The sequence below is a fragment of the Ammospiza caudacuta genome, chromosome 16 (genome assembly GCF_027887145.1).
Source record: "Ammospiza caudacuta isolate bAmmCau1 chromosome 16, bAmmCau1.pri, whole genome shotgun sequence".
Lineage (NCBI taxonomy): Eukaryota > Metazoa > Chordata > Aves > Passeriformes > Passerellidae > Ammospiza > Ammospiza caudacuta.
This window is the reverse complement of record NC_080608.1, coordinates 18,031,276-18,044,393: the sequence shown is the minus strand read 5'-3', so window position 1 is coordinate 18,044,393 and position 13,118 is coordinate 18,031,276. Positions and strand designations below refer to the sequence as shown.

The window sequence follows — 13,118 nt, the reverse complement described above, 5'->3', positions numbered from 1 at the left end:
TGCAGCTGCAGTGCCTGCCCTTCCCACACCATCAGAAAGGAGCAGCTGTGCAGCTGCAGTGCCTGCCCTCCCCACACCATCGGGACGGAGCAGCTGTGCAGCTGCAGTGCCTGCCCTCCCCACACCATCGGGACGGAGCAGCTGTGCAGCTGCAGTGCCTGCCCTCCCCACACCATCGGGACGGAGCAGCTGTGCAGCTGCAGTGCCTGCCCTTCCCACACCATCAGAAAGGAGCAGCTGTGCAGCTGCAGTGCCTGCCCTCCCCACACCATCGGGACGGAGCAGCTGTGCAGCTGCAGTGCCTGCCCTCCCCACACCATCGGGACGGAGCAGCTGTGCAGCTGCAGTGCCTGCCCTCCCCTTGACCCCACGGGCTGTGTCAGAGCACCCCCTGCCCCGGAGGGCTGGGAGTCCATCCTGTGTGTCCCTTCAGCAGTGCTGAGATGCCTGGTGCAGGGAGCGCTCATCAATGAAAGCTCGACCTAAGCTGTCAGGAAATTCTAACAATCTAAGCAAACCCAAACAGGTTTCTCGGCAGAGAGCGTTTCCCCAGCAGGTCCCAATTGCACAGCCCAGCGCCTGGGGTTTGTGTCTCATTTGCCTGCCCAGTGAGCTGCAGCGAGGCACACAGCTCAGCCCAGGGGCGCTAAGCCGCAGCCATCAGGTGCAGCCCGCACACTGTGCAGCTCTCGCATGAACGCTGGCATCGTCTCAGCCTCCAAACACTCATTCTCCTAAAGCGGAAATTTGCATGAAGCAGCTTACGGCACAGTTACTGATCTGTTTTCCGTGGCTGCAATTCTCCTCTGTACTCCATTCAGCTCTACAAAGTGATATATTTCCTGGGAGCCTGTTCTCGCCAGTGCCATGGACTCTGCACCGTCAGATCTGCTTTGCAGGTGAGGCTTGGAACAGGGCTGTGATTTAAATACAGCCACTTCACCGGCAGAATTGTACATACACAAGTTTGTAACAAAATGACTGTAACTGTGTCCTGAGCCAAAATGAATTTAAAAAACCAAAGGAAAAACCTACACATACTTAAACCAGGAACATTGCCTGCATAATGTCGTGTGCCCACGGCTGGTGCTCGGCTCCAGGAGGCTTCCAGAGCTCAGAGCACATCATGCATGGGATGGAAATGGTTCTGGTGCAGTTCTGAGCCTCACCAGCGAGGTGTGAAACAGGGATAAAGCAGCAGCCCTGACTGAGCTCATTGGGAAGTTTCAGCTGCATTTCCCCAGCCAGGGTTTTCTGACTGCCGCCTCAAAGCCCACCTAAGCCACAAAGCTGGGCTGCTCCTCCCTGTGCTCAGCTCCAGGACATGAGAGAGTTAATAAAAATAAATTCTAGTTAACAGGTTTCTAAAGGCTGTTGAAATCCTTTTCCCCAGCCCTGTTTATAAGCAGTGAGTGACCCTAAAAGGAGCTTCTCCACATGAGAGCGTGTTCACAGTGCCAGGCATGTCAGCTCCCTCAGTGGCCCCGCATTCCCAGGTCCGCCAGCTCATTTGGGAGGGATGGGCCAACAGCCGGGCTGTGATACAGGAAGACTCACAGCTCTAGCAAAACTATTTTCGTGTGGCACAGGAAAATATTTCTTGTGGATTTATGAAAGGGAGTGAAGCCGCTGCACCGGAGCCACACCGACCCCGTGTGGCTGAGCCTGGGCTCCAGGGAGCGCCGGGCTGAGGGAAGGCGGGGCTGAGGGAGGGCCGGGACCAAGCCGGGCTGAGGCGGGGCCGGGCCGGGCCGGGCTGGGCCGGGCTGGGCTGGGCTGGGATGAGGCGGGGCCGGGGCGGGGCCGAGGCGGGGCCGGGGCGGGGCCGGGGCCGGGGCCGGGGCCGAGGCGGGGCCGGGGCCGGGGCGGGGCCGGGGCGGGGCCGGGGCCGAGGCGGGGCCGGGGCCGGGGCCGGGGCCGGGGGCGGGGCCGGGGCCGGGGCCGAGGCGGGGCCGAGGCGGGGCCGGGCCGGGGCTGTCCCGTCCCGCGCGTGCGCGGAGCGGCGCGCGGTGTCCCGGAAGTGGAGGCGCGGCCGTGACACGTCGCAGGGGCCGCGGCGGCGGGAGCGGGGCCGGGCCGGGGCCGCAGGTGAGGCCGGGACCCGGGCAGGGAGCGGGACCCCGGGCAGGGAGCGCGGGGCACGGACGGCCCGGGGCCCAGGGAACGGGGCGCGGGGCGCAGCGCGAGGTCCCGGGCCCGCGGCGGGGCCGAGCGGCAGGAGGGACAGCGGGCAGCGCCGCGCGGGGCCGCTCGGGCCGGCCGCAACCCGCCTCGCTGGTCTCTTGCAGAGAGGGCGATGTCCGGGTTCGACGGCTTCAACACCGAATTCTTCCAGACCAGTTACAGCATCGAGGACCAGGCGCAGCCCTACGACTACGGCGGGCGGCCGTACAGCAAGTAACTCGTGTGCCCTGCCGGGCACGGCATCCCGGGGCTCGGCTTGGGGCACCCCAGACCTTATCCCGTCCCCCCCTGCCATGGCAGGCACCCCTCCTGCTGTCCCAGGCGCTCCCAGCCCTGCCCAGCCTGGCCTAGGGCACTGCCAGGGATCCAGGGGCAGCCGCAGCTGCTCTGGGCACCTTGTGCCAGGGCCTGCCACCCTCCCAGGGAGCAGTTCTTTCCCAATATTCCATCCAGCCCTGCCCTCTGGTACTGGGGAGCCATTCCCCTTGTCCTGGCACTCCAGGCCCTTGTTCAAAGTCCCTCTCCAGCTCTCCTCTAGGCTTCCTTAGGGTACTTCTGGGACAGTCTGTGTCTCCAGGAAAGTTTTGGCACTTCAGCCACCTGCTGGTTTCTGGAAATGAGTCCCGGTTGTTCTGTTGGATGGAGAGCTGAACTCTCTGTAAATGGAGATCTGAAGGAATATTGTGTTCAATTCTCTGCCTGGTAGATTTAGAGCAAGTGTTAGAAGATTAAAGGACAAGCCAAATGAACAGTTTTAATTATATGAGTGATCTGCATGTCCTTGGGAGAAGAAATACTGTTCTTCTGCAGCTCCATCTCCAGCCACTCACTTGGGAACTAGGAATTAGTGTCACCTTAGTGAGCCTGCAGTGTCCTGGTGGCTGCCAGGCTGCAGCAGGGAGGTGTGGAGGGTGTTCCTGGGGCAGGGGGATCCTGGCAGCCCCGTGTGAACATCCAGCCTCGGGCTGAGGGCTTTGCTCCCTCCGTGTGATCCCTGAGATGGGTGAGCAGGTCAGTGCCATTTGTGACCCGAACAAATGTGCCCCTGTGCTGGACTCTGCTGACACGAGGAGTTCTGCATTTTCCTTCTGTTTCCTAGTTAAAGATTTTGGAAGTGTTTATGGAAATCTCTGTGGTGAGACTTGGGATAGATTAGTGGCAGGAATACCTGAAGAGTTGTTTAGGGCAGAGGGTGGCTTTGGTTGGGGTTTTTTGTGGAGGACCTGTGGGACCACGTTGTGGAACTTTTTAACAGAGATGGAAGGGTTGGCTGTGACATACTGACTGGAAGAAGCTTTGCCTTGCAGGAGGTGTTTCAGCAGCAGCTCTGGGTGTCCCTAACGTGGGGTTGTGCTTTGCAGGCCCTATGGAGGCTACGAGTACCCCCAGCAGGCTGGCTTTGTGCCCCACGACATGATGCAGCAGCCCTACACGGGGCAGATCTACCAGCCCACGCAGGGCTACACCCCAGCCTCAGCACAGTCTTTTTATGGAAGCAACTTTGAGGACGAGCCTCCGCTATTAGAAGGTATAACTTTGCTGTGGCCTAAATCCAGAACTCCTCCTAGTTTGGGGGTAAGTTGGTAGCAGCGCGTGCATTCCCTGCTGCTGCGACTGCTCAGTGCGTTTGTAGTTCTCATTGAATTTTTTTAACCTGTATTTTGGCATGTGAAATCCTTGTTCTTGTGTGAACTTCTCAAGTTGGGAATTTGTGCTTTCTTGCTTCACACCAGATTAAATCATTTAATTGGGAGACCTGACTTTGTGGCAAAACACTCAATATTCCTCACGTTGCAAATAATAATTGTAACTGCCCACTTTGTAAAGTAAGTGCCTGCAGGTGCTGTGAGTTGATTCTTGGTTAGAATGGGAATGTTTCGTTGCTAACAAGGAGTGCTAAACACTGCAGAAATGCCTGTGTGGAGTACAGCCTGTGCAGAGTGCCAGGCTGGATATTCAGCTAAGGCTGGCTTGCTGGGATCAGATTCCAGCTTATTTCTGTTATTTTTCATTTCCCAGCAACTGAATAAACTGTCCCTGTTACAGGGTGGAGAGACAGGCATCTGTCACACCTGTCACCTGTCCCCTGGCATGATACCTTCCACCCCTTGGGCTTTTTTATTAATTTATTTCCATCAGTAAAACAGGATCAGGGAACTGGGCTGAAAGCACCTCTGTGAACCCACAACTCTGTGCTTGGGCTCTTCCCTGCTCCTTCAGAAACCACCTGGGCCCTTCCTGGCACCCGAGACTGGGCCTGTGTGCAGGCAGCAGGAGGAGAGAGGGGAGGGCTCAATGCCCTGGTGCCCACCATGGATCTGGGGGAGATGGGAACTGGAGAGGCAGGGAACACAAAGAGGGGAGCAAGTGGGGCAGCCAGGAAGGGAAGAAATGAAATCCGTGTTGTGTTCCCTTGCAGAATTGGGGATCAATTTCGACCACATCTGGCAGAAAACACTAACGGTGCTGCACCCCCTGAAGGTGGCTGATGGCACCATCATGAACGAGACGGACCTGGCGGGGCCCATGGTGTTCTGCCTGGCCTTTGGGGCCACCCTGCTGCTGGTGAGGCACTGCCACGGGGGCTGCTGGGCACAGCTCTGCTGGGAAGGGCTCCTGGGGCTGGGCACGGGGCCAGGAAAGCTCATCCTGCCCGTGCAGTGTCCTGAGTGGGAAGGGACCCCCAGGGATGATCAGAGGCCAGCTCCTCGCCCTGCACAGCACAGAAATTTGTGTGTGCATGGGAGAGGTGCTGGGGCCTCACACTGCTGGGGTGGGTGAGCTCTGTCACGCCAGGTGGGATTTCAGTGTCAGCTCCCTCTGGAGCAAACCTGCTCCCACACTGCTTGTGTTGCTCCATGGGGTTGGCACTGCTGGAGTCTGGTCAGTTTTTCTAACTGAGCTTAATTGGAATAATTGTGCTTTAATGGCTCAAAGATGACAGCAAACAGTGTTCCTTGGCATTGAAAGCTTCAGGGGTTTTAATCTGTTCTAGCTTTAAATGCTTCAGGCACTGCTTGTCATTTCTGCCTGAAATTTCACATTGCTGTGACAGTTAAAACACACTCTGGTACCAAGGGGCCTTCAAGCCTACTTTAATAAGTAACTTCTATTTATGGAAAGTAGGCCAGTCAAATTAATGAACATGTTTAGAATAGATACGTTTTGATTTTCTTTTCCTAAAAATTTATTTCTCCTGTGTGCTTTTTAAAAAAATCCATGGAATGTTGTGGAAGGAAGTGGGCTGAGCCTGGCTCAGAGGTTGCACAGTTGTGCTTGTTTCCTGTGCTGCTTGGGAAGGAGGAGAGCTGGGTCTAAGCACATCCAGTGAGAAGTTGTTGGAGGGGGACTCTGGAAGCTGCACAGCCCCCTGTCCTGCAGGGTGCCTCGGGCAGGTGCTGGAGGGGAGGCAGCAGTCTCAGCCTGGGAAAACCAGGGGATGCCCTGAATACATGGACATAAGCCACATGTGCATCCCCTGTGCTTATGAGCAAGCAAATTTGGGTTTGGCTTTTTAAAATCTCCCTCAGCTAATATCAAGTTCACACGCAGTGCTTGGCAGCTCAGCCTCAGCTGTTCCTGGGATTTTTAAAACAGTTCTCTTTGTGCCATAACTTTGTGCATTCTACCACAAATTAAAGGGCTTCAGCTCTGGGTTTGTCAAGAAGTTCCTGAATTACAGTTTTGTTGTCTTTACATACCAGTTCTGTAGAGATCATTATTGCAAATAATCAATCAGCATGAGAAGTCCTTGATAAACCCTAAACAGTTCCTGGGCTGAGATCAGGGAACAATAACCAGATCAGAACCTGTTCATTAAGGTCCACAGAGTCAGGAGGAATTCCAGGCTCCTGGAGCATGAGATGTCTGGGACTCTGGGGGGAAACACTCCCTGTGGGATGGGAGTGAGGGAGCTGGGGCTGGGGAACAGTGCCTGTGCCCACCCCTGCTGTGTTCCAGGGTGGGTGGGTGGGTCTGCTTCCCTGGGCTGCTTCCGTCCTGGGCCGGTTCCATCCTGACCCCAGTCCTGTGCTGGGTCCGTCCTGACCCCATCCCAAACCCCATCCTGTGCTGACCCCGTGCTGACCCGGAGCTGTGCCCGCTGCAGGCTGGCAAGATCCAGTTCGGGTACGTGTACGGGATCAGCGCCATCGGCTGCCTGGGCATGTTCTGCCTGCTGAACCTGATGAGCATCACCGGCGTGTCCTTCGGCTGCGTGGCCAGCGTGCTGGGCTACTGCCTGCTGCCCATGATCCTGCTCTCCTCCTTCGCCATCGTCTTCTCTCTGCAGTAAGTGCTGCTCTGTGCCCCTGGGCACGGGGCCCTGCTGCCACGGGAGGGAATCTCTGCCAGGGGTTTGCAGCTCAGTGCTGCAGCTGTGTGTCGTTTGAGTGTGGCAGGAATCTTCGGTAAGGACAAGAATTAATTATCAATGCCTTCAGGTATTTACTGGGGGAAGGGGGTGAATCCTGCCTTGACCTCCTCTAAGTCATTAAACAGCTTTTGAATACCTAGGCTCCAAGAGCAAGCTCAGGTTTGTTTTCAGCCAGCTCTGAATCTGACAGGTCTCAGCACCTGTAAAGTCTGAAAATAATTGTTATTGAAGACACAAATTAGGATTATACAAATACAAGAAAATGAGAGCGATTTGTCTTGGCTTTGCAAATTTAGGGACTGAAAAGAAACAGCTTGGCACAGTTCTTGTACTCAGTGCTTTGAAATTTTCATATGCATAGAGTTAATTTTGAGGGGGCTTTCTACTGTCATAACTGACTGATACTCTTCTAAAATTCTAGAATCCCAGAATGGTTTGCGTTGGGAAAGCCCATCCAGTGCCACCCCTGCCATGGCAGGGACACCTCCCACTGTCCCAGGTGCTCCAAGCCCTGCCCAGCCTGGCCTTGGGCACTGCCAGGGATGCAGGGGCAGCCCCAGATGCTCTGGGCACCCTGTGCCAGGGCTTTCCCAGTGCTTTTAGTGGGAATATTTCATTTAATGCCAAATGCTGAAATTCATCCCAGAACCTACACAAGGTGTTGGCTGAGTCCAGGTGTGACTCCTGCAGGTGGACATTCCCAGGGCTCACAGGAATTCTGTTTTTTCTGCCTTTGCAGGGGGATGATGGGGATTATTCTCACGGCTGGAATTATTGGCTGGTGCAGCTTTTCTGCTTCCAAGATCTTTATCTCTGCCTTAGCCATGGAGGGCCAGCAGCTGCTCGTGGCCTACCCCTGCGCGTTGCTGTACGGAGTCTTCGCCCTCATCTCCGTCTTCTGAACAGACTCTGGGGGCCAAAAGGAAAATCCCAGCGTGGAACATGGACTTGGACCAGAAACAGCTGCAAACAACTGTCTCGTGTTGCTATCATGAAGCTTAGACCTGTTTGAATCACCTGGAACAATGGAAAATGTCTCGTGTTCACTTTTTTAGGACCTTGAATACTGTTTTCAATGACCTGGAGATTCCAGAGCTTTAATACGTGTTCATGCTTATCAAGTTCCTGTGATTTCTTTCCCATTCCTAGATATTTAGAAAAAGTAACTTTCCGTTGTTTATTTGAGGGTTGTGATTTTTGTTCGTTTAGTTTTGTTTTGTAGGGGAGGGCGAAGGGTTGCAGTTGCAAATTGGTAGAATTTTATCCAAAACAGTTAAAGGAGCTGCTGTGGATTTGGGGGACTCTGGATAAATCTGCAGGAAAGAGGAACCTGTTTCCTGACCCCTCTCACCAAAAATGCACAGATGAACAAAAGTAATTAGAGTATTTCCTGTATTTTAACCAATATCCTCCTAAGCTCTCCAGTCTCAATTATTTGTTCATTTGCTGTGAGAGTATTTCAGGATTTAAGATACTTAAATTATGAAGTAGAAAACAGATGCTTAAAAGTGAAAGGGATCTGTGATTCTGTCACACTTGAAACATGACCACATTGGGATGTCTGTAGCTTTATGTTAACTGGGATTTCTGAAGGACGTGGGCAGAGGTTCCTTCCCTCATGGTGCATATTCTGCTGGGTAGATGAAGAGGAATCTCTCTCACAGTGCTTCCAAGGAAAACACCATTTGGAAAACGTTATGCTTGTCAGTATTGTAGTTATTGTAAAATAATTTAAGGCATATTGATTAAATTTTCCTTAAATTTTGAAAAAGGTGTTTGATTTTCCTAACCTTTATTTTTGATGTTCACTTACTAAAATAGACTTTCTTGTTGAAACAAAATCGCATTTAAAATTGAATTCATTGGGTGGCTTTGGTGTTTGCTACAGTGAGTGAAGAGCAGGAGGGAGCTCCTGTCCTGTGTCTGTGCAATTCAATAGCATTGATTGCCAATGAGTCTAATTAAACACAGTTCTAGGGCACAGAAGAGCTCCCTCAGCTGCTTGAGCAAGTCAGGTTCTAGCACTCTAATATTGTACTTTGAGAACAGCTAATTCAGCTTAGCCTGCACATTCCAGAGGGAAAGTTCTTACAGCCTTGCAGTGATTCCATAGGTGCCTTCCAGGGTGATCACCTGGGTAATAAAATACTATAAATAATGTTTTCTTTCACCACAGCATGAGCAGACTTGAGTGCACAGGAAGAACAACGCAGTGTTGCCCTGGCAATAGAGCTGCTGAGTTTGGAGGAACCATAGGAAAAGGGATTTATTTAGATTTAAATGTTCACAAAGTCAGCAGTGGAGGACACTGCACGTTCTCCTCCAGCAGCGAGGGCTGACCCAGGAGTTTCCTCTCACAGAATTTAGCAGTTTGTAACTGAATTTCTAAGTGGTCTCTGGGGAGCAGAGAGAAGCAGATGAGGAGCAGAGAGAAGCAGATGAGGGCAACACTTGACTTCGTGGAGGACTTGATAAAAACCAGTTATGTCTAGAGTGGTTGTCTTAAAGATCCCAAACTTCTGGTTCAGTAATTAATGTGATTGCCTCGACTCTTTATTGCCTTTCCAAAATCAATCCCATCGATTTTCCGTAATGAAGTTTTGTCCTAGTTCTTGCTTCAATTTTAGTTACATTTCAGATGATTCAGTCTCCCAGTCCCATAGAAAGGCAAGAGTGGAAGCTGGAGCTCTGCACTCCCACATTTGCCTTTCTCAGTTAGGACTTCTCTTTCCACGTCTGAGCTCCCCCACAGTCTGTCCCCACCCTTCTCACCTGGCTTTCAGCACTGCGTTATCCTGCTTTGGCTCCCTTTGTGTCGCTCAGGTTATAGCACCAAACAAATGCTGCAGTTGCCTTTTCAAACCCCCTTTTGTTACTCTCCCAATACTGAAATCATGCCCTGCCCTGCAAGAGCTGTGAGTTGCCTTTCCCAGTCTGTCCGTGGTTTCCTGGGCTGTTGGTGACAGTGGCAGTGGCAGTGTTTTTCAGGTCCCCTGTGCTGTGGGGCAGCTGCTGCCCCTGGTTCTGTTTGGTTCTGTTTGGTTCCGTTCGGTTCCGTTCGGTTCCGTTCGGTTCCGTTCGGTTCCGTTCGGTTCCGTTTGGTTCTGTTTGGTTCCGTTTGGTTCTGTTCGGTTCCGTTTGGTTCCGTTCGCTTCCGTTTGGTTCTGTTCTTGTCCCAAATTCCCAGGCCCATCCCGTGCCAGCCTGCGTTGTTAACGTGCTGCTGCGTCTGTCACCGCCGTGGGTGTGGAGCTGCTGAGGGCCGGCTGCAGGGACAGCGCTGGAGCGTTCCCCGGGGCTCTGTGTGCTGGCACCGGGCTGGCACCGTGCCCTGCGGGCGAGGGCTGGGCCGGCACGGCCGGGAGGGGTCACCTGCAGCCGCTGTCACCTGGGGCCGGCTCTGCCAGCAGCAGCGTTCAGGCTCGGTACCGGGTTTAGGGACTGCGGTAGCGACAGAGCTGCCCGAGCCTTGGCCCCACGCCCCGGCTGCTGCCCGGACACGGGGCAAAGCGAGAGCGGCTGTCCCGGGCTGTCCCGGGCTGTCCCGGGCTGCTGCAGGGCCGGGCCGTGCGGAGCCGGGCGCTGCTGTTTGCGGCCTCTCCACTGGGTGGGTGTGCAGCACTCCCGATGTGCTCCGAGCCGGCACAGAGCCCTGGCATGGCTGGGGAAAACCTTCCCAGCCCATCGGCCCCAGCTGTGCCCGACCCCCGGCACAGAACCCCGGCACAGAGCTCTGGCACCGCTGGAAAAGCCCTTCCAGCCCATGGAGCCCCAGCTGTGCCTGACCCCATTGCAGAACCCCGGCACAGAGCCCTGGCACCGCTGGGAAAACCCTCCCAGCACATCAAGCCCCAGCTTTGTGCCTGACCCCCGCCTTGTCCCGGCCCAGGGCAGCGGGCGCCGCGGCCAGGAATTCCTTGGGCACTCCAGGGATGGGGATCCAAACCCCCTGCCGGTGTTAACACATTGTCCCTGCAGAAATCCCTGCTGGACGCAGGTCCGTGCGGTGCTGTGCAAACACCCGAGCACCGCGGTCCCGCTCCTGCACCCAAAGCTGCTGCTGGGCTGCAGCAAGACCTGGGGAGCCTTTCCCTCCTCCTGCCCTCCCTGCTGGTGTCCCACATCAGCAGCAGTGACATTCCCCGTGGTCACAGCCCTGATCCAGGGGCTCTCTGTCCCTGGCAGGGGAAGGGATCCGTTCCAGCCACGATGGGGATGCTGCAGGGCCGGGATCCCTCCCCATTCATGGGGAACCTTTGCTGCGTTTCATTCCTTGGGTAACAGGGAATTTCAGCACCTTCAGTCAGAATGCACTGATGCATTCACATGTCTGCACAGTCAAGATGACAATTCCAACACCATGGGGTAGTTTATTTCCATTCATTTATTTAATTATCTGCTTTAAATATCAAAGTCTGTGTGTGGGTTTTGTTGGTTTTTAATTGCATGGGCCTCTCCTCATTTCACTTCTTCATCCCTGGTGATTTCCCTGTCATTGCTGGATACACCATCAGAATTAAGTTTCCAGTGTGCCTATTGACAAAAGAGAAGATGATAATTACAAATGATTGATCAGTGCAAGCCCACATCATTGGATTAATTCTTCCCTCCTTCCCACCACTGTTAATTCAGAATAAATTTGTAGCAATCAAGAGATCTTCACTCCTGTGCTGATGATCTTCATGTTCTGCCTGAGCTTTAATTGAGCTTAAAAGGCCTAATTCTGCCTCAATTCTATTCTTAGTGCTGTTTCAGACCTGATGTAGAGTTTGAATATGAAGATGATCCTCCTGCCTACACCTAGCTGGGGTTAGTTCCCCCCCAGTCAGTGTTTCCATTAATTCCCCCATTCCTGGGTGGGGTGGGAGGATGTGGGGTCGCTGTGCTGGGATGGAGCCCACGGATGGAATGGGATGGGATTGCATCCCCCACTCCTCAGACCCACTGCAGGACACAGGGGCTTGGCCAGAGCGTGCCAGGGGGAAATAAAGCCCCGGGGCTGGCACAGGGGTTTGGCTAGAGAATGCCAGGGGGAAATAAAGCCCCAGGGCTGGCACAGGGGTTTGGCTAGAGAATGCCAGGGGGAAATAAAGCCCCAGGGCTGGCACAGGGGCCCGAGGGAGTCCTCAGTGAGCCCAGGGAGCTGTGGGGGTCACCCAGAGCACAGAGGCAGGCTCCTGTGGGGAACAGCAGGGTTTGCCATCAGCTCTCTCCCTGCTTCTGCCTCTGCACATTCCCTGTTTGCTGCCTGGATTGCTGAGCAGGGGATGGAATAACCACGGGCTCCCTTTCTGGACCCCCATTATTTCAAACACAGGCACAATCCTAGACCCCAGAGGAAAGGCAGCAAACCGAGTTTTGGACCTGTAAAGCACTGGCAGCAGCAAGATAACACCCATTAAAGCCATCAGGCTGGAGCTCTGAAACCTCTGCAGTTTACCCAGTAATTTGTCTGGAAGGCTGTTCTGAGGGAGCGTTTTCCATGGAAACCTGCAGTGTGATCCCCCAAACAACCCCGAGCGCTCTGCCGGCGCCGGGCTCGTGTTTAGATCCCACCCAGCTCTGTTGGCCCGGTTGCCATGGCCCCGTTGTCTCCCCAGACCCCGCTGGATGGAGCCCTGCAGGGAGCTGGGGCTGGGCAGTGCCCGTTCTGAGGGGATTGGGCTGGCCAGGGGTGGGCTGCGGGTGCTGCAGGTGCAGGAACGCTGCCAGCCCGTGCCCAGCCTGTGCCCAGCCCGTGCCAGTCCATGCCCAGCCCCTGCAGCCCCTCAGGCACTGACCCCTCTCCCTGCAGAGCAGCTCACAAAGGCGTTGGTTAATTATTGTTGTAATTTCTGCACGCCAGGGGGAGGACAGGGGCACAGAGAAGGGGAATGTTTGTTGGCAGGTCACAGAGCAGGACCCTGGCCCAGGCCCCCAGGTCTGCTGGGAAACAACCCCAGCACAACAGCAGAGTGTCTTTGCCTTGTGCTCATCAATCCCGTTCTCGGCAATGCACCTGCATCATTCTCTGAACCAGGAGCTCCTGACTGCTTTTTCATTGCTGTGCTTCTCCATACTCCTCACTGTTCCCAGGCTTTATCTCAGCACATCTCCACGGGATTCCCCTGCTCAGGCACAGATCCCTAGGGCACATGTCCATATGTGAGTAACTCACCCCAGGCTTTACAGACGGCTCCTTCCTCACCCTAAAGCCATGATGCCAGCTGGGCACCCCCTGTGCCCGAGGAGGGGAGCCCTGGGCACCCCAGTGGGCAGGAGGGGGCACGGGCTGGCAGCAGGGACAGCCCGGGCACTGTGGATGGCAGCGGCGGGGTCGCGGCTCCGAGCAGCCCTGCAGGGGCACGGACCGGCCAGGGCCACCAAGGCTGGGGGCAGAGCTGGGAGGGCGGCTCTGGGTGCCACTAGATGGCAACCGGCTCATTGCGATGGGGCATGGCAGCCCGAGCGTGCCCGGGGGGATGCGGGATGCTGCGGGGGGATGCGGGTGCCATCGCTCCCGGCTGCGGGACTTGTGCGGGCTGGCACAGGAGCTGGCACAGCAGCGGGACCCGGAGCC

General features: G+C 55.1%; 1 protein-coding gene across 1 annotated transcript; it reads left to right on the top strand.

Annotated features, from left to right (window-relative positions):
- Nucleotides 1–2,022: 2,022 nt before the first annotated feature.
- Nucleotides 2,023–8,400, top strand: YIPF5 (Yip1 domain family member 5). Its single transcript, XM_058815276.1, has 6 exons — nucleotides 2,023–2,088; nucleotides 2,289–2,397; nucleotides 3,546–3,712; nucleotides 4,604–4,749; nucleotides 6,293–6,474; nucleotides 7,299–8,400. The coding sequence occupies exons 2-6, from the start codon at nucleotides 2,297–2,299 to the stop codon at nucleotides 7,459–7,461; spliced, it is 759 nt and encodes a 252-aa protein (XP_058671259.1). The 5' UTR covers nucleotides 2,023–2,088; nucleotides 2,289–2,296; the 3' UTR covers nucleotides 7,462–8,400.
- Nucleotides 8,401–13,118: the final 4,718 nt, after the last annotated feature.

Bases quoted from the DNA above. Each gene is read 5' to 3' on its own strand.
- YIPF5 (XM_058815276.1), top strand. From the start codon at position 2,297: ATGTCCGGGTTCGACGGCTTCAACACCGAATTCTTCCAGACCAGTTAC. The intron at 2,398-3,545 runs GTAACTCGTGTG...TGTGCTTTGCAG, and splicing joins GGCGGGCGGCCGTACAGCAA to GCCCTATGGAGGCTACGAGT. The intron at 3,713-4,603 runs GTATAACTTTGC...GTTCCCTTGCAG, and splicing joins CGAGCCTCCGCTATTAGAAG to AATTGGGGATCAATTTCGAC.